General features: G+C 41.6%; 2 protein-coding genes across 10 annotated transcripts in view; one reads left to right on the top strand and one right to left on the bottom strand.

The window, feature by feature from the left end:
• SLC26A8 (solute carrier family 26 member 8) overlaps positions 1–549 on the bottom strand; it is a 66,420-nt gene extending 65,871 nt beyond the window's left edge. For all 5 annotated transcript variants that reach the window (XM_084967884.1, XM_084967885.1, XM_084967882.1 and 2 more), the window contains exon 1: positions 205–549. The gene's annotated coding sequence lies outside the window, so the exon portion shown is untranslated. The remainder of the gene's footprint in view (positions 1–204) is intronic.
• A 141-nt stretch (positions 550–690) lies between these two features.
• The window catches only part of MAPK14 (mitogen-activated protein kinase 14), a 70,044-nt gene continuing 43,521 nt past the window's right edge, over positions 691–27,213 (top strand). For 3 of the 5 annotated variants that reach the window (XR_014810033.1, XM_001929490.7, XM_003356615.5), the window contains exons 1-2: positions 691–1,186; positions 27,000–27,129. Coding sequence is in view for 4 of the 5 variants with exons in the window: in XM_001929490.7 (XP_001929525.3) it covers positions 1,071–1,186; positions 27,000–27,129 (246 nt within the window). In the remaining variant the exon portion in view is untranslated. Of the gene's footprint in view, positions 1,813–26,999; positions 27,130–27,213 lie in introns of all 5 variants that reach the window. The other 2 variants (XM_084967963.1, XM_084967964.1) reach the window with 2 other exon arrangements.

The following is a 27,213-nucleotide window of genomic DNA, read 5'->3' on the forward strand; positions in this document are numbered from 1 at the left end:
GGGACTTATCTGAATTACTTGGGGCATATTGTAAAAAGGCACATTCCTGGTGCCCATCGCGGACCTATCCAATTAAACTCGTTGTGGATCCATAGACTCTTCATTTTTAAACTCCCAAGGTGATTCCTCCGCACATAGAAAGTTGAGAACTACTAGTAGAGTTTGGGTGGAAAACCTCAAACTTAATGCAGGGCTAATATTTACCTTTGGGGCAGATTTCGTCAGAATTCCGAAGAGTAAGCCATATGTCCTTGAGCAGATGAGACTGCAACGGCTTTCTGGCCAGAACCTCTTTTTTATGCAATATTTCTTGGAAATTGGAGGTTCCGCTAAGCGGGTGCTCGGCTGCTGTGGTAGTTCAAAGATCCTTTGGCTCTTTCCCGACACCCTATTAGTCACTGTCGCTTTCCACCGGGGAACTAGGCATTTGCCCCGCCGACCACGGTGGGGCGCACGCGGCAAATGTTCGCCGCTTGACCACCTCTTGCCTGGGTCCGCCTTCGCGCCCTCAAGAAGAGCAGTTCCCGGGAGTTCCTGCCTCTGGTGACCAGCTGTTGCTCTCTTCTCGCGAGAATTGCTCCTCCCGTCCTTCTCCCCTCAGCAACCCCCGCCCACAGGCAGGTTCCATATTGGGTAAAATCTCGGCTCGCGGAGAGTCCCGGGAGCTGTTCTCGCGAGAGTAAGGCAGGAGGCTTCTGTTCGCTGGCTCTGGAACGGCGACCACTGGAACCTCTGCGGGCGCTGCAGCTGGAGCGGTAGTCCCGCGGCGCAAACCGGAGTCGGCCTGGACTGAAGCGGGTGCAGGGAGAGTGTGGTGGGCGCAGCTTTGAGCCCTGGAGCGCGCCCCTGCCCATAGCAGGGCTCGCCCCAGTCGCCGAGGCGCGTCCAGCTGCTGCGGCTGACAGGGGCCGCGCGCGCGGGAGTTGTCAGGGTCGCGGCAGCCGCACCTGCGCGGGTGGCCAGCTCTAGGTCCCCGCAGGGTCCGGCGGACGCCGAGGTCCGAGGAGCGGGTGCGGGCGCAGGCGGGGCCCCGCAGGGCCACCTCCTCGCCCCGCGGCCGCCGCTGGAAGATGTCTCAGGAGAGGCCCACGTTCTACCGGCAGGAGCTGAACAAGACAATCTGGGAGGTACCCGAGCGTTACCAGAACCTGTCCCCGGTGGGCTCCGGCGCCTATGGCTCCGTGTGGTAAGTGTCACTGGGCCTGGGGCCTTGGTGGGCTGGGTAGCCCTTCATGCCCCAGAGCCAGGCCTGCCCCCACGGCTCAGCAATGCACCAAGCGGCAGGAATTTTCCCTGGGGGGAAGCCATCCCTGCCCCTTTGATCCCTGTCCTGGACTCCCTGTACCCTTGGGACCCCTCACTCAGCACACCCGCGTAGGTAGTCAGCTGTGTGTAGGACGAGGTCCGCAGTGAGTACCCGGTGGTGTTGGGAGCCCGGCGCTGGCTCGCACCCTGCGCGTTCACTTGTCGGGGGTGGGGTGGGGTGGTTGCTGCTCTGGGGGCAGGAACAGGGGGGCCCTCTTTGGCGGTCTCCCTGCTGTCATCGAACAGAGGGGCTCTCCCGAGGGGCGCCCACTGTGGGCGCCGTAGCTTGCCCTTGGATCAGACAAGCCCGGGAGCTGCCGGGAGGAACAGAAGGGCAAAGCTCGCCAGGGAGACTGCGGTCATCTGAACAAAACTGAGAACGAAGGACGTTCCGTCCCGGCTTTTTTTGCAAACCTTTGTCGAAATCCCATTTGGAGAAGCGTTCTTTTTGAATTCGCACTTGAATTAGCAGCTATCCACAGAGCTTAAAATACCGACTTTATCGCGGTGAGCATGGTGCCAACTTGAGTGGTGTGTTTCCGATTCAGTTGAAAGCGTATTTCCTTTTCGCAGAGTTGGGGGTGGGTGGTAGTGCCTGCAAACACCCTGCAGCTTGAGAAGCTGGCGGCTTCACTGATTAGTCACATACCACTGCTCATTTAAGTATTGTTGGACAAAACAATTTTCGCCTTTGGAGCAAGTGAGATTCAGATCCGTTGGACGCCCTTAAGATCAAAAAGTTACTAACAATATTGGGAGGTATTTTAAATATTTTTAAATTGTGATAATTCTTGTGAAATACTGGGCTTTTTAAGTCCCTTAGAGAGTTTGCAGGGAACTTATCTACACTTACAGCCTGAGGTACACCACGGTTTTCATAAGGATATGGAATGTATCGCAAAAGAAGGAAGAGACACTTTTCAGCCTTAATTCATGCTGTGAATGTGTTTTAAACTAAATGGTACCATAACATTTCCGGACCTGAACTATTTCGCTAACTTTTCTAACTTCCCAGGTCTTATACACTATATTTTAGATTTACTGCAATGTAAGAACTCCTGACCATAAGCTAATTCATGTGATTCCTGTGCATGTATCATTTGAAAAGAGGTCTACAAGATTATTTTTATTATTTTTTGTTTTGGCACAAATTCCAGGCTTTTAGACTCGTTAATCTTTAAATATAATTCCTGTGTTTCTTAAAGTCCCAGCATGAATTTCCTGTTTGGTAGAATCTTCTGGGTAATTGAGATTGTGCAATTGTGTCCAGCAACAGATCATATTGCGTTTTCTAGTTCAGGCTGCTTGAGTTATGTTGCTGATGGCACTATGCCTGACATCTTTTTTCCATTTTTATAGTAGGGCAGTTTATATTTTAAGGGAATTTGCAGCATTTAACCATATGCATATATGTGTGCTGTTTATTTGCTAATTTTCGAAGACGATTTTGGATCGTTGCTCCTTTAGTAGCTCATTAGTTTACCTCCATTTTTCATTCTTGACTTGGCACATTAATTTTTGTAGTACTGTGTTTTTCTGTCAAATAATGTTTAAACTTTAATGATGTGATACAGCAGAATAGCTCAGTTATGAAGAGTTTAAGAACTGCTTGCAAGGTTTCTCTGCCTTTGGTGTGACTAGCTATGTCTTGACACTGGAGATTCAGATTTACAGCAAAGTGCCGTTAAAATGAAGTTCACATTTTTTCAGTGCTATACTTTTCTGGTTTATAGAAGCCATCAATAAGTAAGTGACACTTGGAAGTAATTTTGTTAAACAGGTTTTTTGTTTGTTTGTTTGTTTTTGCTTTTTAGGGCCCCACCCACGGCATATGGAAGTTCCCAGGCTAACAGGTTAGGGGTCGAATCTGAGATACGGCTGCAGGCCTATACCACAGCTATGGCAACATGGGATCCAAGCTGAGTCTGCCACCTACACCGCAGCTCACGGCAATGCCAGATCCTTAACCCACTGAGCAAGGCCAGGGATCCAACTTGCATCCTCATGGCTCCTAGTCAGGGTTTTAACTCCTGAGCCATGAAGGGAACTCCCAGTTTTTTAGAAGTAGGTGATACATTCACATTGTATAAAATTCAAAAGTTATAAAAGGATAGTGGAAAGTATCCTTTACTTTCTTGTTCTACCATCATGCTATTCCTTTCCTCAGAGACAATTACTCTTAAGTTCCTTGTGTGTCTTTCCATGGAGGCCGAGTTTGTTTTTAGCAATAGTTCTGCTAAGGGTATTTAAGGTATAACATGTAGCATATTGGTGGAAGAAAAGAAACAACCAATATTATGTGACAATTGACCATAAACAAATGTAACTCACTTTTTTTTTTTTTTTTTTTTTTTTTTTGGTCTTTTTGCCATTTCTAGGGCTGCTCCTGCGGCATATGGAGGTTCCCAGGCTAGGGGTCTAATCGGAGCTGTAGCCACAAACCTACACCACAGCCACAGCAACGCAGGATCCAAGCTGCATCTGCAACCTATACCACAGCTCACGGCAACGCTGGATCCTTAACCCACTGAGCAAGGCCAGGGATCGAACGCGCAACCTCATGGTTCCTAGTCGAATTCGCTAACCACTGAGCCACAACAGGAACTCCAAATGTAACTCACTTTGGATTAAAAATGTCAAAGTTTATATTTACAAGTGTTGTCTCATATTAGTTATCTGAAATGGTTCTTTCAATTAGCAACTTTCAGGTATGGCAGAAAAATTTTTTTAGCTTCTCTTGAAATCCACTTTGTCATCTGTGTTATTTTTCACTATCTTCATTTTTTTGAGAGCAGATTTGATTTTAGAAAATAACAAAATCAAATTGAATCCAAATAATTTAGAGAATTTGACTCAGATCTGGTGAAAAAGATTAGGCAGTCAGGTTGGTGATACTGTTCAAGATCAAATAGGAGTTGTAACCATAAAGTAATAACACAGAATTTCTTGTGTGACTTGTAGAACTGGATCTGAAGTCTGTTCCCAAAAGGAATCTCTGAGAGTATTTCAAGGAATGCAACATCACTGAAATAATTAATGTGTCATTTTCCTAATTTGATTGCTGTGTCATACATTCTGATGTGTAACCTAAAAATTTTTTTAAAATATTAAATCAAATTTCAGTGTTTTAATTTGTACTAAGTATATAGTTAAAAAGCAAATATGCAGTAAGTAGCCTGTATAACCAACTGTGAATCAAAGATTAAGAAATCAGACTTGAGGAGTTCCCATTGTGGCTAGTATCCATGAAGCCTCCATTCGATCCCTGGAGCTCAGTGCATTAAGGATCTGACATTGCCTTGAGCTGTGGTGTAGGCCAGCAGCTACAGCTCCCATTCGACCCATAGCTTGGGAACTTCCGTATACCGTAGGTGCAGCCCTAAAAAGACCAAAGGGGGAAAAAAATCAGACTTGAAATTTGGGAATTGATAGGGTTTTACAAATATGCCTTTCATTTTTAAGGGTAAAGGGAACTAAAGTAAGTCTTGCAATTTAAGGAACTTTGTGTGTTGTCTGTGAGGGGAAATGAAGCAAAATTGTTTAAGAACACGTTGTTGCAAAGCATTGATTTTGTGGTTTTGGGACAGAAGGGGGGAGGAATCTTTGTGGTGAGTTTAAGGAAACAGAAACAGGAACTTAAATGCCTTTCCTCTGGGGTATGGGTTTTCCAGACCCTTGCCTTTGATTACAGGAGGTAGGACCCTGATAACCATAAAATAGGTAACAGTTGAGAATTATTATTAAATCATATTCAATCATTTATAAATAATATTTATTGAATACGAACTATTTCTTGAGATTGGGTATTAAACAAGGCAGAATAAGACACTCATTTCCCTGGGTTTATAGCCTGATGCAAATAATAACTGGATTTTATGCATTGCCTCCTATGTTCCAGGCATTGTGCTGTGCAGTTTATATTTTTCATCAGTATATAAAGTATATAACAAGACTTTTAGTAAGAGGATGGCATAATTTACCAAGAAATAAAATCCAGCTTCCTAAATGCTTTGTGGAACAAGATTGTATGTAAAGAAATACAGTAAATATAAGTGAAGCTAAATTTTTTTAGTATTAGTGGCCATTTGCCATTTTAAATCTTTTTTTTTTTCTTTAGCATGAATCAGGGCATGAATAAATAAAAGTTCGTCATTATTGAGCATGCAGGGTTGACTACCTGACTCAGCAAGAGAGGTGTGCCCTTTATTTTTCTAGTGGTGATAATAGACCCATGCTGATCTTTCTTCCCATTTGCTTTTCTTTGTAACCAAAAGCAAGGTGATTGGCTGCACATTACCAGTACCAACCAATAAATATTTAAATACAATGACAAATATTTGTGTTATTGATATATAAAGACTTTTAGGAAAGAATTCAGTCAAGTTGGTTATAATGTCATCCTTAAATGATCCCATTTTCCAATGACACTTTTCCACTGGCTCCCAGTTTAAAATAAGGGTATCCTGAACCTCTGGCTTTTCAGTTCTGCCAGTTTGATTTCTTGATAACTGAAGACTGCTCTGCTTTTGATTTCCCTCTAAAGCAGCCTCAGAGATGATCTGTGTTGACTTCGCCTTTCCCGGGCAGATGATGTTGAGCCCCTGGGGCTTAGGATTCCAAGGTGGAAGAATTCACTATGCTACATCCCTCTGACTTTAGTATTAATGACATTTTGTGGGATTTTATACTTTATGATATATCTGCAGTCAAAGCATTATCATTCCATTTTCCCTTGCTCTATGAAGGCTGTATTATTAACCTAGTTATATAGGTGATGAGCTGGACTCATGAAAGGAATGGCTTACTTGTTAATGCTACTTTGAATTTGGTCCTGGAGTTTCAACACTCTACAATTCTCCTTTCCTGTACATGCGGCACTTTTTTTGTGCTGTTTGCCTTTCTCCTCCCTCCGTTTGTGAGGAGAGAGGTTGCTGGGTCACTTAATAATAGAGCTATGACTGTATGAAACTCGCTAGTGTCATCCTAGCTAATCCAAGAGGTAATTACTTAATAAAGTCACATCTCTTCCTCAGAATCAGTAGACCCCAAATGGACTCATTGCCCAGATTAAGTTTTTTCCCAAGGAATTATCAGGCAGTGCAAATAGTTAATTCCTGAATTTACGAATCCTGTTGGTTTGAAAGTCTTCAGTGCACATTTTGTGAAGTTGGGACTATCTGTACATGTTTTTGTTATAGGATATAAATAGAAATAACTGCCTTGCTAAGGCCTTTGAAAATACATTGGATTTTTGCTCTTTGCTGTGAAATTTGGTATTGATTTGTTCCTATCCAAGAGGTATAATTACTGTAGTGCTCAAAAAAACCATGATAAAGTGAGTTCCCCTGATTTTGTAACCTAGAAATCTTGTTTCCTGGTTGCCATGTACTTGGAAGTGATACGCATATTTCTTCAGTACAGATAAAATCAAAACCTCTTTATACTTAAATTTTTTTTCTAATAAATGAAACTTTTACTATTAGAAGTAGTTTGATTTTATATAGTACTTCCATAAATTAAGTATACATGTAAAGAATTTATAAAATTCACTGATTTCCCAGCATTTTAGCCTTTTAATAATTTATTATAGGGAAGAAGTAGGTGGTGGTCTGTCAGTTCTGCACTTTTGACAAAGAGATCTTGGGTTTTGACATGCTTGGCTCCTAGGCTGAATTGGGGGAGAAAGAAGTAGAGAAGAGAAAGGAGTCCAGAATAACCCCTAAATTTTCACCTTCGACAAATGGGTGGATTTGAACTTTGGGGTCTGACAGAGTACACGATTGTGGAGGCAAAGGGAGAGGAGGAGGGTTTCATGATAATCTCCTTGAGGACAGTACTCTTTGTATTGTACTAATACCTTTGAGTGCCTGTTCTGTGTGGGTCACTCCTTAGGTGCTGGAGATGGAATATGAGCAGAACAGACAAAACTTTTTTGCTCATAAAATACTATATTCTGGGATTTCCTGTTGTGGTTCAGCAGATTAAGAACCTGACTGGTATCCCTGAGGATGTGGGTTTGATCCCTGGCCTTGCTCAGTGAGTTAAATGATCTGGTGTTGCTATGGCTGTGGTGTAGGCTGTGAGCTGCAGCTCCTATTCAACCCCTAGCCCAGGAACTTCCATATGCCACAGCTGTGGCCCTTAAAAAAAAAAGAGAGAGAAAGTAAGAAACCATATTCTAAGGGCGAGGGAATAGAAGTAGACCATAAACAAATTAAAATTTATAGTGTGTCAGGTGATAAGTGCTGTGGGGAAAATAAATGAAGGAAAGGTGCGTACTAAATGGCTATGTTGCACTTTTGAGCAGGATAGACAGGGTAGACCTCAGTGATAAGGTGACAATTGAGCAAAGACCTGAAGGAAATGATATACAACATGTTGGATCTGAGGGGAGAGGGAATAACATTCCATGTTGAGGAACATGCAAAGGCCTCATTCTCTAGCATAGCTAGAAGACCCAGTATGGCTTGAGCTGAAGAAACCAGGAGCCAGATCATAGAAGGAGAAGAGGGTGGAGGGGCTGGGATCATGAAGGGTCTTATTTGCCTTTGTAAGAATTGTGCCTTTTACTCTGAGTGAGAGGAGAGGCCATGGAGGCATGGAGGGTTGTGATTGGAGAAGAGACATGACCTACTTATATTTTAACACTCTGCTTTGGGATCCTTCTTTTTTCTTTTTCTTTCTTTTCTTTTCTTTTTCCTTTTTGGCCACCCTGTGACATAGGAGTTCCTGGGCCAGGGGTCATATCCTATCCATAGTTGCAACCTAAGCCACCACTATGGCAATGCCAGATCCTTAACCTACTGTGCCCGGCCAAGGTTTGAACCTATATCCCAGTGCTTCCAAGATGCTACTGATCCCATTGGACCACAGCAGGAACTTCTGGGATCCCTCTTTTTTTCATTTCTGTTCCTTACCCATTAGAGGCACTAATTATAGTTCAGGGTAGAATAGAGGAGTCAGACAAATTGGTGCATAGCCCTGTTCCCGACTCTCGCTCCAGAAGGCCCAGAGTACCAGAGCCAGTACTTTTTATGGGCCCTAGAAATTTAGGGTATTCCAGTCCAGGTCTTTAAATAATATGTGAAGCTTACTTCACTTTTCAGGTTTCTGTTGCCAAAAGGAAGGGAGCAAAGAGATTAGCTCTAGACTTCTGCTGACAAAAGAAGATTAGCCTGCTGGCAGGTTTAGTGTTTTCTAACTTCTTTGGGCTTCTAGGTTTTTTTCTTAGGTCATTTTTTTAAAGTCATTTTTTCCCTTCTTTCAGCATTTAAAATCTAATTTATTTTCTGTTTTATTTGGCCCTGTATCTGCTTTACATTCCTCTGCCTTTTCCCCATTAAAATAATTTTAGTAGAGGTTGGATTATAGCTACCTGTTAATAATGTTTTGGCTGTGCTCCCAGTGACTTCTCTATTAACTTGAATAAATCTTATAGATTTAAAGATTCTACGCATGTGACTCTCTAAAAACCTGTAGGATTGGAGTTCCTGTCATGGCTCAGAGGTTAATGAACCTGACTGGTATCCATGAGGACATGGGTTTGATCCCTGGCCTTGCTTAGTGGGTTAAGGATCCGGCATTGTGGTGAGCTGTGGTGTAGTTCTCAAAGGAGCTCGGATCCTGAGTGGATGTGTAGGCTGGTTGCTGTAGCTCCTATTTGACCCCTAGCCTGGGAACTTCCATATACCACGGATGGGGCTCTAAAAAGACAAAAAGATTAAAAAAAAAAAAAAAAAAAAAAACCCATAGGATTTATTTTCTTTCCTGCCTTACAGACACAAGTTTCTTTCTTTTATGAAAGCACTCCCTCTTTTACTGCTCTATCATCTAGTTGCAGAAAATAAGTGTTCCTAAACACAGATTCCCATGACAACATAACAAAAAGGTAATAGAACAAATGTTTATTTTGTCTAGGCCTGCTGTCTAAGTAACTTTAGACCCTGAACATGTTGGCTCCTGTTACTTTGAATGGTGTTACAGATTTCCTTGTTTTCCTCAAAACCTTCTCCTTTTAGGCCTTAGTGGTATTGTCACAATGTCTGTGACACGAAGGAAGTATGTAAGTGTGAGTATCTTACTGTCATTCTACCCACAAGTATGCATTGGTTGCTTTCCCAAGCTTTCAGTCCAGATTGTAAGCATCACACATCACTATGGAAAAAAAAATCACAAAAAACCCAAACCAATTTCTCCTTTGTTTTCTTAAATTCGTTAATCCAGTATTGGCCAATGCTAGGCACTGTAGTAGGTGTTATGTTTATAAAGATTGAAAGAAATAAAAGATCAGAAGAATTCCTGCTTTTGAAAATATCAGTCTGGAAGGGACGTATTTATGTTGCTTTCTCAGAGACTGCTTTGGAAATCCTCTGCAGCTTTTCTTTTCTGCATTCTTTCAGCTTAAGTTGCCATCTCAAATCTACCTTTATATTTCAAATGCCTTATTTGAAATCTTTTAGATTCTTCGGTGTCTCTTTTGAATCTAGTGGCATACTGGTTACTTTTTACATCAAGGGCAACTTGATGCAAGGATATGTACTTGAAATCTGTGTCAGAGAGACCTTTCCATCTGATTCAGATCTGGAAAGTGGTGACATCAGCATGTGCCCACAATAGGTCTGAACTTCTTCTTTTGATCTGCCAAGGGCTCAGGGAAGCTCTGTTTTAGGGGGAAGAAAGGGACAGTGAGGGTAAGGATCCTTTAGATTCTTAACCAAGCCCTATACTTCTACTATGTGTGGGGTGGGGAGGGTAGTGTCTCGGCTGTGACCATCTGCTCACCTACAAATTATGTGTCCCAAATAATCATCCCTTTGTCCTGTGACACTCAGCTTGAGGTATCTGGTTTATACAAATGTATCCTGAACTCTTCACTTTTTTTTTTTTTTTTTTTTTTTTTTGGCTGTGCCCATGGCATGTGGAAGTTCCTGGGTCAGGGATCAAACCCATGCCACAGAAGCAAACCTGAGCTGCTGCAGTGACAACACTGGAGTCTTAACCTGCTACACCACAAAGGAACCCCTGAACTCTTCATTCTTGTATTTCCTTATTCCTGTAGTAGATATAAATTTATTCTCGGAAATAATTGCTTTATCCTTAATGTTCCTAGTAGCTCTTTCTTTCTTTCTTTCTTTTTTTCTTTTTAGGGACAAACCCTCAGCATATGGAATTTCCCAGGCTAGGGGTTGAATTGGAGCCACATCCACCGGCCTACACCACAAACATAGTAACATCAGATCCAAGCCGATTTTGCGACCTATACTGCAGCTTGTGGCAACACTGGATCCTTAACCCACTGAGTGAGGCCAGGGATCAAACCCACATCCTCATGGATATTAGTCAGATTCTTAACCCACCGAGCCACAATGGGAACTGTAGTAGCTATGTCTTTGTTCTCCCTTCTATCAAATCCTGCATATAGGGTTTTATCTGGCTAGAACTTTCTTAAACTTTGACTTTTGAATAATAGTTTCTATTTGTGTTTTCTTCTCCAGGCTACCAAATGCTGGTGAAAATCTTAGTTATCTTTCTCACTGGTTATAATAAACTATAACTCCTTATTGATTTTAGTATTATATTGAAGTGAAATATTGATGTTGGTGTCTTATACTGATACACTTTTAAAAATTTTCCCATTTGACTTGCTTCATTTTCTGATTCTTAGGTTAATGTCCTAAATACCTTATGCTTTGAATGATCTGCTTTGAAATTAGCAATCTCAATAAATTAAATGATATTGATGCTAAAGGAAACAAAAGGAAAAATAGCAAATTAAGAGAACATTCAGTAAGTATTGTGAGCATCTACCAAGTTGTGTTTAGATGTACAAGTGTCATAAAACACTGGGGTACTCATCCTATGGACGTTTTATTGTAGGGACTGTCTTGTGCATTGTAGGATATTTAGCAGCATCCCTAAACCCTGCCCACTAGATGCCAGTCACAGCCCTCAGTTGTGACACCCAAAAATGTCTCTAGACGTTGCTACATGTACCATGGTAGAAAAGTCACCTTTGGTTGAGAACTGCTTAGGTAACTGTAAAATTGAATTGATTGGTCCTGAGTAAAAACTAGATAGGATAACTTGAACCTGTAAAAAGGTACACTATTCTTTCTATGGATATTTCCTTTGAATTCATTATCTGATACAGTTGCAGTAGTGGCCTTGTTCTTAAACTGTACATCTGGATTTATACTTACAAATTTAATCTCAAGAATGTCTAACTCTGGATTTCAAGTCTGTCGAAATGTAATGTTTCATACTTTCCCTTAATCATTTTTCTGGGCACTTCTTGAGAACGATCTCAGAGATGTCGCACTAACTACCCTAGGAATGGATTCATGTCATAAGCTTGTGTGGTTCAGCCTTAGCTATATGGAGGTGATACTTGAAGGAAGCTTATCATTGGCACTGATGAATGGCAGTCATCATGAAAATGACAATCAGGGAATGAGCCAACTGCGTGAAGATTTCCATAACTCTTGGTATTAAGGCAACATAATTTTGGAAGTTTGAGATGTGTGTATATTTTTATATTTATGTTTTAGATTTGTTGAAAGAATCAAGGGAAAAACATCTGTTGGTCATCCGTCAGACAGTGTATAAAAGAAACAGACATAGGAATTCCTGCTGTGGCACAGCCGGTTAAGGATCTGATATTGCCTCTGCAGCCAGTCAGATTGCAGCTGAGGCATGGGTTCCATCCCTGGTGTGGCATAGTGGGTTAAGGATCCAGCGTTGCCATGGCTATGGTGTAGTTCACAGTTGTAGCTCAGTTTTGATCCCTGGCCTGGGAACTTACATATGCTGCAGGTGCAGCCCCCCCAAAGAGAAATAAACATAAAATATTAGTGAATACATAAAAAGTATTGATATATATAGAGAGATGTGGGTGTCCTGTGGGCTAGAATAGTTGGATTGTTTCATGGAGGAAGAAGGATTTGAAGATCATTTTGAAGGATGGGTAGTATTTGAACCATTTTTAGAAAGAGAACATTGTAAGTAACAGGAGAAAACATGACAAAAATAATTAAGATATGAAATGAACTGGCCTGACAGGAGGAATAGCTCAGATAGGGTGAACTCAATTGTAGTTTTCATTCTGGTTGTGCTTCAGAAACACTGTCAATATGCAAGTGTCTGTATCCTACCCCCAGAAATTTAGAATTAGTTCTGGAGTAGGGTTAAGGCAACTGCATTTTTCTAGGCAATAGAGAGCTACTTATAGTTTCTTGAATTGTAAAGTAGGGAGGAAAAGTATTTTAAAGTTATTCTGTCTGGAGTGTTACAGGGTGGATTGGAGGAAGCAAATGTGTTGCTTTATAAAAGTCTTTAGTAATTTATGTGCATATGTGTTCATCTGACTCTCCAGCTAGATTCTCAGTTCTTTGTGGTCAGGAACTATTTGCTTTGGTATGTATTTAGTAATCTTGCATTATGTTCCAGGGCTAGATTTTGAAGATAGATAGATAAATAAACTATAGCATCTTCTCTCTGTCAAAGTCTAAATTGGGAAAAATATATATGAAGGAATACCTTTTTTTTTTTTCAGTTTAGCATCTAATTATTGGCTACATAGGTAGTTCTTAGATCCTATTCGATAATTGCTGAATAAATGTGCATTTTAACTTGCAGAAACTATATTTTAGTTTTCCGTGGCATGACAAAAAACAGTCAAGGATTTGGGCTCTCAGTTATATTTTAATAATTTGCCCTCAAATTTACTGTTATTTCAGAGATATGCTTAACCTCAAATTTGAGAGTAAGAGATCTAAAAATACATATTGAGAGTTCTGTGTGATAAACCCCATGCTGGAAGCTTATCACGAAATTATTATATAATAGCACGTTCATTTCCACTTGGAGCACTTACTGCCTGTCTTTTATAGTTCATCGAGCACTTACATGTAATTATCTTTTTTTTTTTTTTTTTTTTTTTTTGCCTTTTTGCCGTTTTCTTGGGCCGCTCTCACGGCACATGGAGGTTCCCAGGCTAGGGGTCTAATCGGAGCTGTAGCCACCGGCCTATGCCAGAGCCACAGCAACACCAGATGCAAGCCGTGTCTGCGACCTACACCACAGCTCATGGCAACACCAGATTGTTAACCCACCGAGCAAGGTCAGGGACCGAACCCGCAACCTCATGGTTCCCAGTCAGATTCATTAACCACTGTGCCACAACGGGAACTCCTACGTGTAATTATCTTAAAGTGAGCATCAAACAGCATTGTGAGATAAGCAGGGCTAGTGACACCCCCATTTTATAGATTTGGAAACAGGATCATAGAAAGCTTTGGCCAAGATTGCTTGCTAGGAAGTTTCAGGGACCCAAACTAGAACTGAAATCTTTTGTCTACTAGTTAACTCTTCTCTGTATCAAACTGCCTATGATTATGCTTAACAGGATTTTTTGAGATCAGATCATTGAAATATTTCAAACAGAGACCATTCTCTAGGATCCAAAAGCAGCTTTGTTGGATGGCATTTCAGTGATTCCCCCCACCCCCCAGCAATAAATAGGTTTTAAACTTAGTATTACCAAAAGCAAGCAAGATATTTTGAAAATTCTGTTATCTTGATTAAAAAAATCTAGTTGCTGAGTGAATGATGAAACAGTTATCTGATACTCCTCCCTTGAAGAGGTGGTGCTTAATTCACCTCCTCTTGAGTAAAGACTGTGCTTAGTGACTCACTTCTCTCAAGTATGGAATGTGGCAGGAGTGATAGAGTTGACTTCTGAGGGTAGGTCATAAAAGACATTGTGGCTCCTCTCTTGGTCTTTCTCTGCTCTAGGGCAGTTTCTCAACCTCATTTTGACATTTTAGGCCAGATAATTATTTGTTGTGGAGGATATTTAGCAGTATCCCTGGCCTCTACCCACTAAATTCCAGTAGTACATGCCCCTTCCCCAAGACACACTTTCCATTGTGACAGCCAGAAATGTCTTAGACATTGTCAGATGTCCCCTGGGGGGTAAAATTGCCCTCTGTTGAGAACCACTGCTTTAGGGGAAGCCGGCTGTTACGTTGAGAAGACACTGACACAGTCCAGTGGAGAGGTCCACATTGCAAAGAACTGAGACCTGCCAACACCAAGTGAGTAAATCATCTTGGAAGTGGATTCTCCAGCCTCAGTCAAGCCTTCAGATAACTCTAGCTGCAGCCAACATCTTTTTTTTTTTTTTTTTTTTTTGTCTTTTGTCTCTTTAGGGCTGCACTTGTGGCATACGAAGGTTCCCAGGCTAGGGGTCTAATCGGAGCTACAGCTGCCAGCCTATGCCACAGCCACAGCAATGCAGGACCCAAGCCATGTCTGCGACCTACACCACAGCTCACAGCAACGCCAGATCCTTAACCTACTGAGCAAGGCCAGGGATCAAACCCGCAACCTCATGGTTCCTAGTCGGATTTGTTTCCACTGCGCCATGACGGGAACTCCCTGCAGCCAACATCTTAACTGCCACTTTGCGAGAGGCCATGAGCCAGGACCACCCAGCTAAATTGCACCCGAATTCCTGATTCACACCAACTGAGATGCTAAATCTTATTTAAGCCACCAAATTTGGGGGCAATTTATTATCTAGTGATAGATAACTAATACTCTTAAGTGTTACTATAAATTATGTATGTCTTTGTAATGGGGAGTCACAAACAGAGCAAAACCCAAATGTGAAAATATGTTAATGCCTGTTATGTACATCTGTAGGAATATTCATAGCATATATTTCTAGGGTGCTTTTGCGGCTTTGAAGCCTGTGAACATTATTACTGTATAAGACTTTTATTTTTTATTCAAGTATAGTTGATTTATAGTGTTGTGCCAATTTCTACTGTACAACAAAGTGACGCAATCATACATATATATACTTTTTCTCATTATTTTTCATCATGTTGTACAAGGCTATTAATTGTAGCAGCAAGGCAAAGTTGATTGATGGTAATACTAAGTAATTACAATGTAGTATCTGATTAGTCTAATAATTCAGATTTGCCTGAAAGGAAATAGAAATTATCTAATGATAACTTCCAAAAGTAGAGAAGATACACCCATGGTGGAAGATTCTAATGAGGCTTTGGAAAATAATCCCCTTTAAAAGAAATAAAATAGGAGTTCCCGTTGTGGCTCAGTGGTTAACGAATCCGACTAGGAACCATGAGGTTGCGGGTTCGATTCCTGGCCTTGCTCAGTGGGTTAAGGATCCAGCATTGCCGTGAGCTGTGGTGTAGGTTGCAGATGAGGCTTGGATCCCATGTTGTTGTGGCTCTGGCGTAGACCGGTGGCTACAGCTCTGATTGGACCCTAGCCTGGGAACCTCCGTATTGCCACAGGAGCGGCCCTAGAAAAGGCAAAAAGACAAAAATAAAATAAATAAATAAAGATAAAAGAAATAAAATAATCTGCAATATTTTTGCATTCAGTATGGGATAACTATTAGCTCTTGATTCAGATATATATGACACATTCAACACATTTGCAATCAAAGGTATATGTTAACTGACACCTCTAGCTTTTAAAGCTGTAATAATCTTGCAAAATCATTTTTTTTCAGACAGAGCTTTCAGCAAATGAAGGTTAAATTCAATTTAATCACAAATGGTTTTGGATTTTTAGATTGCATGCCTAAGTGAATCTATACATTATTTGAATGTTAGTTTTTATCAGCGTAGTAATATTGAAATTGAAGCAGTTGTGAAAAACATTTTTGTTCCAATAGTTTAGAAGCTTTTGCAGCAGGAATTGGACCAGATTAGGAATGGCAAGTATTAGCATATATGTTGCCATTCCTTTAGTCCCAGCCCTAAGACTAATGTCCCTGCTAAATCCTATCACAAATATATTTTTCTCTATGAATGAGATTTGCATGAAAATAGTGAATTTGCCTAAAAGTTCTTGAACTGTTAAGTTCTGCAAGGCAAGATAAGAGTGATCGATTAAATGACTGTTTTTTTCCATCCTGGGCTACTTTTCTGTTGATAAGGTTTTTCATGTGTCATGTATGTTTCAGCCTCTTTCAGAGGAATTTTTAGAAACTGAAAAACTGGAGATTGGTCATATTGCACATATTTGTAGTAGTTGTATTAAGAACATCTGACATTCTTCTCATCAATATGAAAATGTTGTAAGAAACAGAATTACATTTAAAAACTATATATGTAGTGCAAATAGATAATTTTATGATTTACTTTAAAATCAAACTGTTAGGCATTAAGATATTGGAGAGTTAGTGAGGAGATATATAAAATATATATAGAGAGAGAGGGAGAGAGAGAGACAAGATGAAAAGCTAACAAAAAGGGAAAAGCTAACAATGTTTCAAATGTCAAAAGCTTTTTAAAGTCAGTTTTAAGTCCCCTGCTACTCTGAAGAATATTTTTTGAAATTCCCAAATCAAAACTTGAGTTCAAGTTTTTGCATAAAGTTGCATTTATTTTCATGACATTACTTTCAAAACAGAGGGGTAGAACATAAGCATTAACATTACAGTGAGGAGTTCCTGTTGTGGTGCAGCAGAAACGAATCTGACTAGGAACCATGAGGCTGCAGGTTCGATCCCTGGCCTCTCTCAGTGGGTTAAGGATCCTGTGTTGCCATGAGCTGTGGTGTAGGTCACAGACATGGCTCATATCTGGTGTTGATGTGGCTGTGGTGTAGGCTGACAGCTGTAGCTCCAGTTAGACCCCTAGCCTGGGAACTTCCATATGCCGCCACGTGGCCCTAAAAAAAAAGCAAAACAAACAAAACCTACAGTCATACTCAGGAGTTCAGCAGGTTAAGGATTCTAAGTTGTTACTGCTGTGGCTTGGGATCAGTCCCTGGCCTGGGAACTTCCGCATGCCATGGGTGCAGTCGAAAACAACAACAAAAAAAGCAGGGTTCTCGTCATGGCTTAGTGGAAACAAATCTAACTAGTATCCATGAGGATGCATGTTCAATCCCTGGCTTTGCCCAGTGGGTTAAGGATCCTGTGTTGCTGTGAGCTGTGATGTAGGTTGCAGACATGGCTCGGTTCTGGTATTGCTGTGGCTGTGGCATAGGCCTGCAGCTACAGCTCTGATTCACCCCCTAGCCTGGGAACTTCCATTTGCCACAGGGGCAGCCCTAAAAAGACAAAAAAAAAAAAAAAAAAAAGAAAGAAAGAAAGAAAGAAAAAGAAAACTACAGTGATACTTACACATTTGCCTGAATTTAGAAGGCAGAAAGAGTAGGTTTCTTAGTTGGGGGGTGGATAGAGAGATGCCAAAAAATATTTCCAATATGGCATTTATTGAAATTTGTATCAAATGTTACAGGTGAAGAGAAAGTTCCAAGTTAGTCATCTGAATTACTTATTGAAATAGCACATTTTGAAAACTTATCGACTAACCTGAATTCAATTGGAAAAAATTCTCAAATTATATGGAGATGTCATCTTTCTGCAAGTTATTTCTCTCCATGTAGGTACTGTAATGAATTTGATGTATTAGTGAGAATTCAACTCAGCATAACTAGATTTGAATATATTTGAATATTTCCATTAATTTCCAAAAATAAAGAAAATTGAGTTGTCTTCTTAACCATTCATTTAAGGTTCATTTTTCCTTAACATCATTCGGGGTTAGAGATGTCACCTGTGACCATTAAAAAAAATTGTAAAATCCTTATGATCCCCACAAATTCCTCAGATACTTGCCAGATGATTGCTTATTCTTCCTTCTCTTGGGGGAAAACCCAAATTGGTTTTTGAGGAAAATCCTGGTACAGTCATTTGTACTCATGCTTTGTGGATGTGGGCTGTAGTCCTGGTTAGGCAGCACCTTACCTTTCTTAAGAGGTTGTCACTCTTCCTCTACTGAGCTGACTCAGCCTATTGATCTGCTTTTACCTTGCAATATAGACACTCTCCAAACCAGGTGCCAGTCATGAAGTATAAACACAGTTCCTACGTCTCTACCTATCAAAAGCTCAGTTGATGGACATCATCTTTGGAGGATTGTCTGAGGAGTATGGCACTTATTACCAATTTTTCTAATAAATGCTTAAGATTTCCTCTTGGATTAAGTCTGTCAGAGAGCAGCAGGCCATGCTCTTTTGTCTCCTCCTCCTTACCTTTGCTAATAATCAACTGTATTTTGGCCTTATGAAAGCAGTCTCCACTGATGGATGCTCTAAGAAAAGAACCATCTGAAACCCACTATTATCATTGTGTAAGGATGTTGATTAGGACATTTTTTACTACATTATTTAGTGTCTCCTTCATAAACATACACGGGAGGGACTCCTCTCTGGTTTTATTACAGGAATAATTATGCCTCTCTTCAGTTCTATGACTGCCTGGTTTGCTTTTATTATATGGTTCCTGTGACTCATGTCTTAACTGATTATATTTTCTTTGTGATGACTTTAGTGGGCTCACAGCCAAATTTGAGGCCCACCACTAATGGGCATTTAGAAAGGACCTCATGGTGTGCATTTGTACTAACCTCACTCATACATAATTTCTTATTTATCTTGTTTATTTTTCCCTAATCACCTACTTTTACACACACACACACACACACACACACACACACATGCACAAACACACGGCTGCTTTAAATCCATTGTGAAATAGGAGTTCCCGTTGTGGCTCAGTGGTTAACGAACCTGACTAGCATCCATGAGGACGCGAGTTCAATCCCTGGCCTCGCTCAGTGGGTTAAGGATCTGGTGTTGCTGTGAGCTATGCTGTAGTTTGCAGACAGAGCTCTGATCTTGCATTGCTGTGGCTGTGGCATAGGCCAGCGGCTGCAGCTCCAATTCGACCCCTAGCCTGGAAACCTCCATATGCCGTGGGTGCGGCCCTAGAAAAGACAAAAAAAAAAAAAAAAAAATCAATTGTGAAATAAAGCAGGGTAAATGTAAGTAAATTTAGAAATTAGACACAGTTAGAAAAATTCAAATTTAAGAATCTAGAAAGCCCCCACCCTGGGAGAGGAGAGGCAATATTGAATGTGTAACAAAACATTTAATTTTATTTAATGAATATTGTTGTATCCTAAACCCTGGATTCACAGTTGGCTGTAAATGAGTGACACTGACAGTGTGATATTGTGCTATCGGCTTTTAATGAATTTTGTATTTCTCCCTTTAATTTTTTTTTTTTTTTTTTTTTTTTTTTTTTTTTTTTTGGTTTTTCTTTTTCTAGGGCTGCACCCCTGGCATGCGGAGGTTCCCAGGCTAGGGGTCTAATCGGAGCTGTAGCCACCTGCTTACGCCAGAACCACAGCAATGCCAGATCCGAGCTGCATCTGTGACCTACACCATAGCTCACGGCAACGTTGGATCCTTACTTAACCCACTGAGTAAGGCCAGGGATCGAACCCACAACCTCATGGCTCCTAGTGAGATTCGTTAACCACTGAGCCATGATGGGAACTCCTCCCTTTAATTTTTTAAATCAACCCCTAGACTGGGAACTTCCATACGCAAAAGGTGCAGCCCTAAAAATAAAAATAAATAAAAAATTTAAATCATAGGAATGTTTTTATAAAGCACAAATTAATTTCATAACTTTGTGAATTTAAAATTGGGGGAAAAACTTATTAAGCCATGTGACCTGAATTTTAATTTGGAGAATCATAAAGATCATCGTAAAGATAATTGTATTTTATGATGTTGTTCATGAAAATACAATTTTACTTGTAGTTATAGTTTTTAAAATGTGATTAAAAGGAATCTTGCCAACTAGTAATACTAATAAGTATAATAATAAAGGCAAAGCCAATAGCTGACCTCAGCCTTGTCCTTATCCCAGGCAGTTTGGCATCCTGGAAAAAGAGTGAGCATTTAAATTAGGCAGAGGGGCTGGCCCCAGGAACTTCTGTATGTCACAGGTGCACCCAAAAACAAAACACACAAAAATGAAACACTAAGGGGGCAGTTCCCATTGTGGCTTAGCAGGAACCAACGCAACTAGTATTCATGAGGATGTGGGTTTGATTCCCGGCCCTACTCAGTGGGTTAAGGATCCGGTGTTGCCTTGAGCTGTGGTGTAGGTCACAGATGCGGCTCAGATCTGGCGTTGCGGTGACTGTGGCCTAGGCCAGCAGCTGCAGCTCCAGTTCATCCCCTGGCCTGGGAACCAAACAAAAAACCCAGAAGACACTTCCTGCCTCAAGGTGCTTATGATCAGTGGAAAACCAGACATTATTATATCTAATATTTACCATGGGCCAGACCCTTTGCTAAACCTACTACAAAAGTTATCACATTTAGTCCTAACAAACATCCTACAGATTAGATATAAATATTGTCCTCATTTTATATGTGAGGCTGAGAGAATTTAATTAACTTCCTCAAGATTATACAGCTACAAAAAGGCAGAACTGGAAGTAAAATCCAGATAGTCTAATATCAAAGCCCTAGTCCTTATTTAACCACTCTTTCAGGTGGTAATTGTGTTTATTGGGGTTTGTAGGATACTGATTAATTCTAGCCTGCCTTTTGCTGAATAAATACAGCAGTCAAATGGAGATGAGAAATATGTACTTTATTACTGTAAAGCTGGTGTGGAGAATAACTTGGACAGGTGGCTCAAATGGACTTCTTTCTTTCCCACTGATTTGAGCCTGCACACTCAGTCACAGGCAGGTCAGCTAGAAACCCAATGGCATTCCTTGCTCCTGGAGGCTCCTGCAGGCTTGCCAGTGGAGGAGAGGAGAAAGTGCTCGGCCCGCTGGTAGGCAGGCAGACTGAGGTGGAATGCTGAAGAGGATGAGTCACACAGGAGCAATGACCACTGTCCCAACCTCTCTAGAGCCAAGTGAGGGGTTCAGAGAGGAGTATAAGCTTACTTGGTATTTGCAAGAAGGGAGAAGTTATTCTTTCATGGGTTTGTAGGAACAAGGGGTGCGGGAGAGAAGATTACCCACCCCCCTTATGTAGAATGAGGAAGGAGACAAACAGGGTGTTGTGACAGAGGATGACTGCCAGAGGCAGTTAAGATAACTCTTAGCTCCATCTCTTGGATACATGTAAGATAAGACTTGAAGAATAAGGATTCAGCTGTGAGGTGGAGTAGAGATGAAAGTCTGGGAGAAGAGCATCTCAGGAACCAGGGATAGCCTGTTGGAAGAGTTTAAGGAACTGAAAGAAGCCAGCATGTCCAGAACATAGTGGCTGAATGGAAGGAAAGTGTATCATAGGAGCAAGATGGAGGGGTCATTGTGGTCAGATCACCTGAGCTTTGTAGGCTGTGATAGAAGATGTACATTCTGTGTATTTTTATATGCCAAGGAAATTTCTTGAAGGATTTGAAGCAGGGGAGTAGTGTCATCTACTTTATATTTTTAAAAGATTGTATTGGTTGAGGGTGGGGAGTATATGAGAAGGGAACAAAACAAGAGGCAGGGAGACAAGTGTTAGAAGACAGGCTAGTGAAGAGGGTGGCCTGGACTAGTATGGTAGCAGTCAAGTGAAGAGAAGTTGAATTTGGAATGTATTTTGGAGGTGGAAACCACAAGACTTTCTGAAGATTTGGATGGGGACCAGGAGGTTGAAGGAAAAGGAGAAATAAAGGATGACAATTGTCTCTAGCTTGAGCAACTCAATGGAAAGTCCACTTATTGAGATAAAGAAGACAGGGAGAAGATTAGTTCTGGGTGCTAAGTTTAAGCTGCTTATATGTTTTTGATGTGGAGATGTCAGGTAGGCAGTCAGGTTTTGAGGAGAGATTTCAGTGAGAGACATAGATTTGGGAGTTTTCAACATATAGATGGTGCATAATTTTTTTTAAATTTTATGGCCACACCCACGGCATATAGAAGGTCCCAGGCCAGGGAGTAAAACCAGCCAAGCCACAGCTCTAGCAACACAAGATCCTTTTAACCCACTGTGCCAGACCAGAGATCGAACCAATGCTTCTGCTGCAGTCCAAGCCATTGCAGTCAAATTCTTAACCCACTGCGCCAGAGCGGGAACTCCTAGATGGTGTTTAATTTAAAGTCGTGTGGAAGTTCCTGGAGTGGCACAGTGGGTTAAGAATCTGGTGTTGCTGCAGTTGTGTTGTCGGTTACAGCTGTGGCTCATATTTGATCCCTTGCCTGGAAACTTATGTATGCCATTTGCAGCTGAAAAAGACAGAAGTAAATAGTCATGGGTATAGATGAGAACATCTAGAAGAATGTAAGAGAGAGAAGAGAAGAGGGCCCAGTACCATGTCCTGAAGAACTCCAGCATACAGAGTTTGAGTACAGGACCCACAGAGAAGGAGCCGCCATGGAAGTCATAGCAAACTCATAGAATGTGCGCATACGGACACCAGGTTGGAGAGTGTTTAGAGTAAAGGAGAAGTGTTAACCTTGTCACTTGCTAATCCAGAAAAGTACCCACTAGATTTGGTAATAGAGGTCAGTGACAACCTGAGATGAGTAGTTTCAATGGATTGAATTGAAGAAAGAATGGGAGCAGAACAAGTGAGTCAGTTGTATAGATCTTGTAGATCTGTGTTTCTCAAACCTTAAGGTGTGTGTGAGTTGCCTGGAGATCTTGTCAAAATGTAGATTCTACTTTAGAGCCTGAAATTGTCTGTTTCGAAACAGCCCCCAGATAATGCCAAGGCTGCTGGTCCATGGAGTAGCGGAGATGTAGATTAGTGGTCCTCAAACTTCACTGTGTGTTGGAATTATGTAGTGGGCTTGATAAAATACAGAGTTAAGAGTTTCTGTTCTCAAACCTCCAGGATGGCACTTTAGAATTTGCATTTCTTATAAGTTCCCTGGTGACATTGATGCTGCTGATCTAGGAACCACACTGTGCGAACCACTGGAGAATTTTAACTGTGATGGGGAGCTTTCAAGGGAAATATTTTGTTTATTGAGAATGGGAGGAGTTCCTGTCGTGGCTGGGTGGTTAACGAATCTGACTAGGAACCATGAGGTTGCAGGTTTGATCCCTGGCCTTGCTCAGGGGTTAGGGATCTGGTGTTGCCATGAGCTGTGGTGTGGGTCTCAGACCTGGCTCTGATCCCACGTTGCTGTGGCTCTGGTGCAGGCCGGCAGCTACAGCTTCAATTGGACCCCTAGCCTGGGAACCTCCATATGCCTCAGGAGTGGCCCTAGAAAAAGGCAAAAAGACAAAACAAAAAAAAAAAAAAAAGAGAGAGAGAGAGAATGGGAAATATTTAGAGAATACTTACACTGATCAGAGTGATCCAGGAGATAGGGAGAAGCTGAAAACAAGAGAGAAAAGAAAGGAAGGAGTGAAGTTCTTGAAAAGATGAGGAAGGACGGCACTGAGGCATGTATTGTGTCTTAGATTTTTATAAGAAAGGGCCTGTGGGAGTTCCCGCTGTGGCGCAGCAGACATGAATCCAACTAGGAACCGGGAGGTTGTGGGTTCGATCCTTGGCCTCGCTCAGTGGGTTAAGGATCCGGCATTGCTGTGAGCTGTGGTGTAGGTCTCAGATGCGGCTTGGATCTGGTGTTGCTGTGGCTGTGGTGTAGGCCGGCAGCTGTGGCTCAGATTAGACCCCTAGCTGGGAACCTCCATATGCCATGGGTTCGGCCCTATAAAGCAAAAAAGGGCGGCGGGGCGTGTGTCTTTAGTTATAAAAAAATCGAAAGCAGAAAAGATGGGTCCGAGTGCCAGATGGGTTTGTAGACAGAGTGGTGGGCAGATGGAGCTCCCTTTTGATGGTTTCTGTTTTCTCAGTGAAGGCGAGGACAGCTCCTAAGGGAGGAGTGTGAGTGGAGGTTGAAGAGAGATGATGTCAAACGATGACTTTGAGTAGGAAAATGAATTGACTAGAAAAAAAAGTGGCAGTATTGAAAGCCTTATTTGAGGTTAAGTTCAGAGATTGAGAATGAAACCAGTCGGTATGATTGTGCATTCTTTTTCCTTCAACCACAGTTAATTCTTGGATTTAGGCCAGGAGAATAAATAGTTGAAATCATCTGAAGTTAGACCTTATCTGGGTGAGAACATCAGAGGGGGGTGGGGGTGGGATTACAAGGGAGCATGTAGTCAAAGCCAGGCAAGAAGAAAATGAAGATGGGAGGGGGTGGGGGCTAAAGGAATAGAAACAGTCGATGAATTGTTGTGGTCAGGGTACAAGTAATTAGGGGTAAACTAGTTTTAGGCATGGGAGGTCTATGATGGCATTCACAATTTTATAGGCAGGCAGGCAGGCAGCTTTGGTGGTGATAGAGGCCCAGGGTGAGACCGTGGAGATGGTTGGATAAGGTGGAGTTTCCTGGAAAGGTCAGGAAACTGAGAGGCCAGGGAGTTGAATGTGCTCTCCACCTGGATGGTGAAGTTGCCAAGAATGATGACAGAAGTTGGAAGGGGAGAGAGAACTTTGAGGTATAAACTAACTTTTTGGTGAACGATGGACTATTATTCCAAGTTGGTGGATAATAAATAGCAACAGAGAGCGAGAGATGGTTGTGAGCAGGAGCTTTTGTATTATTATTACTATTTTTTTGTGTGTGTGTGTGTCTTTTTGCTATTTCTTGGGCCACTCCTGCGGCATGTGGAGATTCCCAGGCTAGGGGTCCAATTGGAGCCGTAGCCACCGGCCTATGCCAGAGCCACAGCAACTCGGGATCCAAGCCGATCCAAGCCGCATCTGCGACCTAGACCACAGCTCATGGCAATGCCGGATCGTTAACCCACTGAGCAAGGGCAGGGACCGAACCCGCAACCTCATGGTTCCTAGTCGGATTCGTTAACCACTGCGCCACGACGGGAACTCCAAGGAGCTTTTGTAAATCAAAGGGAAAGCTGTGGTCTGGAAGTGGGAATAGTTGCCATGGAGGACATTTATTCCAGCTGCTAGTGTGAGCTACCTGGGATGTGAGAGAGAATCCCTCCAGTGGCAGGACTGTAAGAGAAGTAGTGTCTTCAAGGTACAACCTAGTTTCAGTTAAAGCAAGGAGATGGATGAAAGGTTCAGAAGTTGAAGATTTCCAGCAGTTTATTACAAATTGGGAGTTGGAAAGCAGAGACGTAGTGTAAGGATTTGAGGGGAACATCTGGGGCAAGTACAGAGTCACATGGCAAAGAAAGTTTGGTTATAATAGATAGCCCAGAAAATCTTGGATGTGCCTACTAGAGACAGGGCTAAATAGGATGAGGTAGGATGGAATTAGCCCAAACAGTCTCTAAATATAATTTAAATGCACATCAAGTGTCCTTTTTGGGGGGGCCATGCCCATGGCATGCAGAAGTTCCTGGGCCAGGGATTGAACCCATGCCACAGCAGTGACAATGCCAGATCCTTGACCACTGTGCCAATGGGGAATTCTCACATCAAGTTTCTTGCTGTAGATGTCCTGTATGATCCAGCCTCTGCCTGTATCTCTAACTTCATTCTTTTCTCCTCTCCCCTTGCTCTCCATGCTCTGCCTCCACCGGCCGTGTTTCTTCTGTTTCTCTAGCGTGCAATGTTTTTTCTACATCTGTTTCTTTCTTCCTTTGTTTGCCCTTGCTCTTCTGAGAGACAGCATAGCAAAGTGGTTGATAGTATGAGCTCTGGATCCAGACTTCCTGCTGTGTCACTTTCTGGCTTTGTGACCAGGGGCAAGTTACTGTGTTTCCGTTTCCTTATCTGTTAAAGAGGAGGATGGTAATTATTACTTATTACTTCATAGGAGTGTTGGAGAGAAAAAGTTAATTAAAAAAATAATATAAAGGGCTTAGAACAGTTCCTGGTATACAGTAAAGAATTAATAAATGCTAATACTATTTTTTCTTCTGCTTGAGGCTCTTTTCCCCAGTATCTTTAGATGGTCGCTACTTTATCTTTCAGCTGTCTCAGCTCAAATACACTCACTTCCTTGGACATCCTGACTAAGGTAGCTTTACTCCACCAGCTTTCTGTCCCATTATTCTGTTGTATTTAGTCCTAGCATTCATCAAAATCACTATTTGAGATTTATTTATTATTCTGCTCTTCCCCTCTGCCCCCATCCCCTGAGGGCAGGGGATGTTGACTTATTTCCTACTGTATCTCAGCTTCTGGAAAGTGACAGATACTTTGTAGATGCTCAAGACATTTTTGCTCCAGCTCATTGTCCTGAAAACATGGTGGTGTCTAAGGCCTCTGCTCTGATCAGGCAGCATTTGGTGGTGAGGTGCAGTGAGGCTTAGTCTCAGAAGACAGACGGAATCCAGCTCTTTGTGTCCCAGTCTATTCGCTCATCTGGATTAGGTGGCTCCTGTTTTTGTGTTATGGGGTCATAGCCACATCCATTTAAAAATTTATTATCAGAGTTCCCTGGTGGCTCAGTGAGTTAAAGATCTGGCGTTGTCACTGCTGTGGCACGGATTTGATCCCTGACCTGGGAACTTCCATATGCCGCAGGTGCAGCCAAATAAGAAATAAAAATAAAATGTAATATCACTGCTTTCCAGTTCCAACTACAGAGTTGAGTAGTTGAGACAGACACTCTAAGCCCCAAAATATCTAAAAAGCATATTATCCAGTCCTTCTGGGAAAAAGTTTGCTGATCCTTGTTTTAGATGCATAGAAAAAAAGATAAGAAGGAAAACACCAAAAATAATTAACAGATTACTTTGGGAATGGGATTATAGGTCATTTTATTTGTTATCTTTATACTTTTTTGTATTTTGTTATAGACCCATTTAATTTGGAAAAGAAATAGCCTTGTAAGTACTAATTTTGATATATTTAGAGCACATTTAATGATGAGTTATTTGTGTTTTTTTTTTCTTAGTTCTGCTTTTGACACAAAAACTGGGTTACGTGTTGCAGTGAAGAAGCTATCCAGACCATTTCAATCCATTATTCATGCCAAAAGGACCTACAGAGAACTGCGGTTACTTAAACATATGAAACATGAAAATGTAAGTTATTAATTTAAGGAAGAATAAATTCTGCTCTTTAATGGACTGGAAAGAATTGCGTTTCAGTCACTGCAAATGGAAATG

This window comes from Sus scrofa, chromosome 7 (assembly GCF_054392235.1).
Source record: "Sus scrofa isolate SSC_HxYL_T2T_F1_AM1 chromosome 7, Sscrofa_HxYL_maternal_Yorkshire_Landrace_v2.0, whole genome shotgun sequence".
Lineage (NCBI taxonomy): Eukaryota > Metazoa > Chordata > Mammalia > Artiodactyla > Suidae > Sus > Sus scrofa.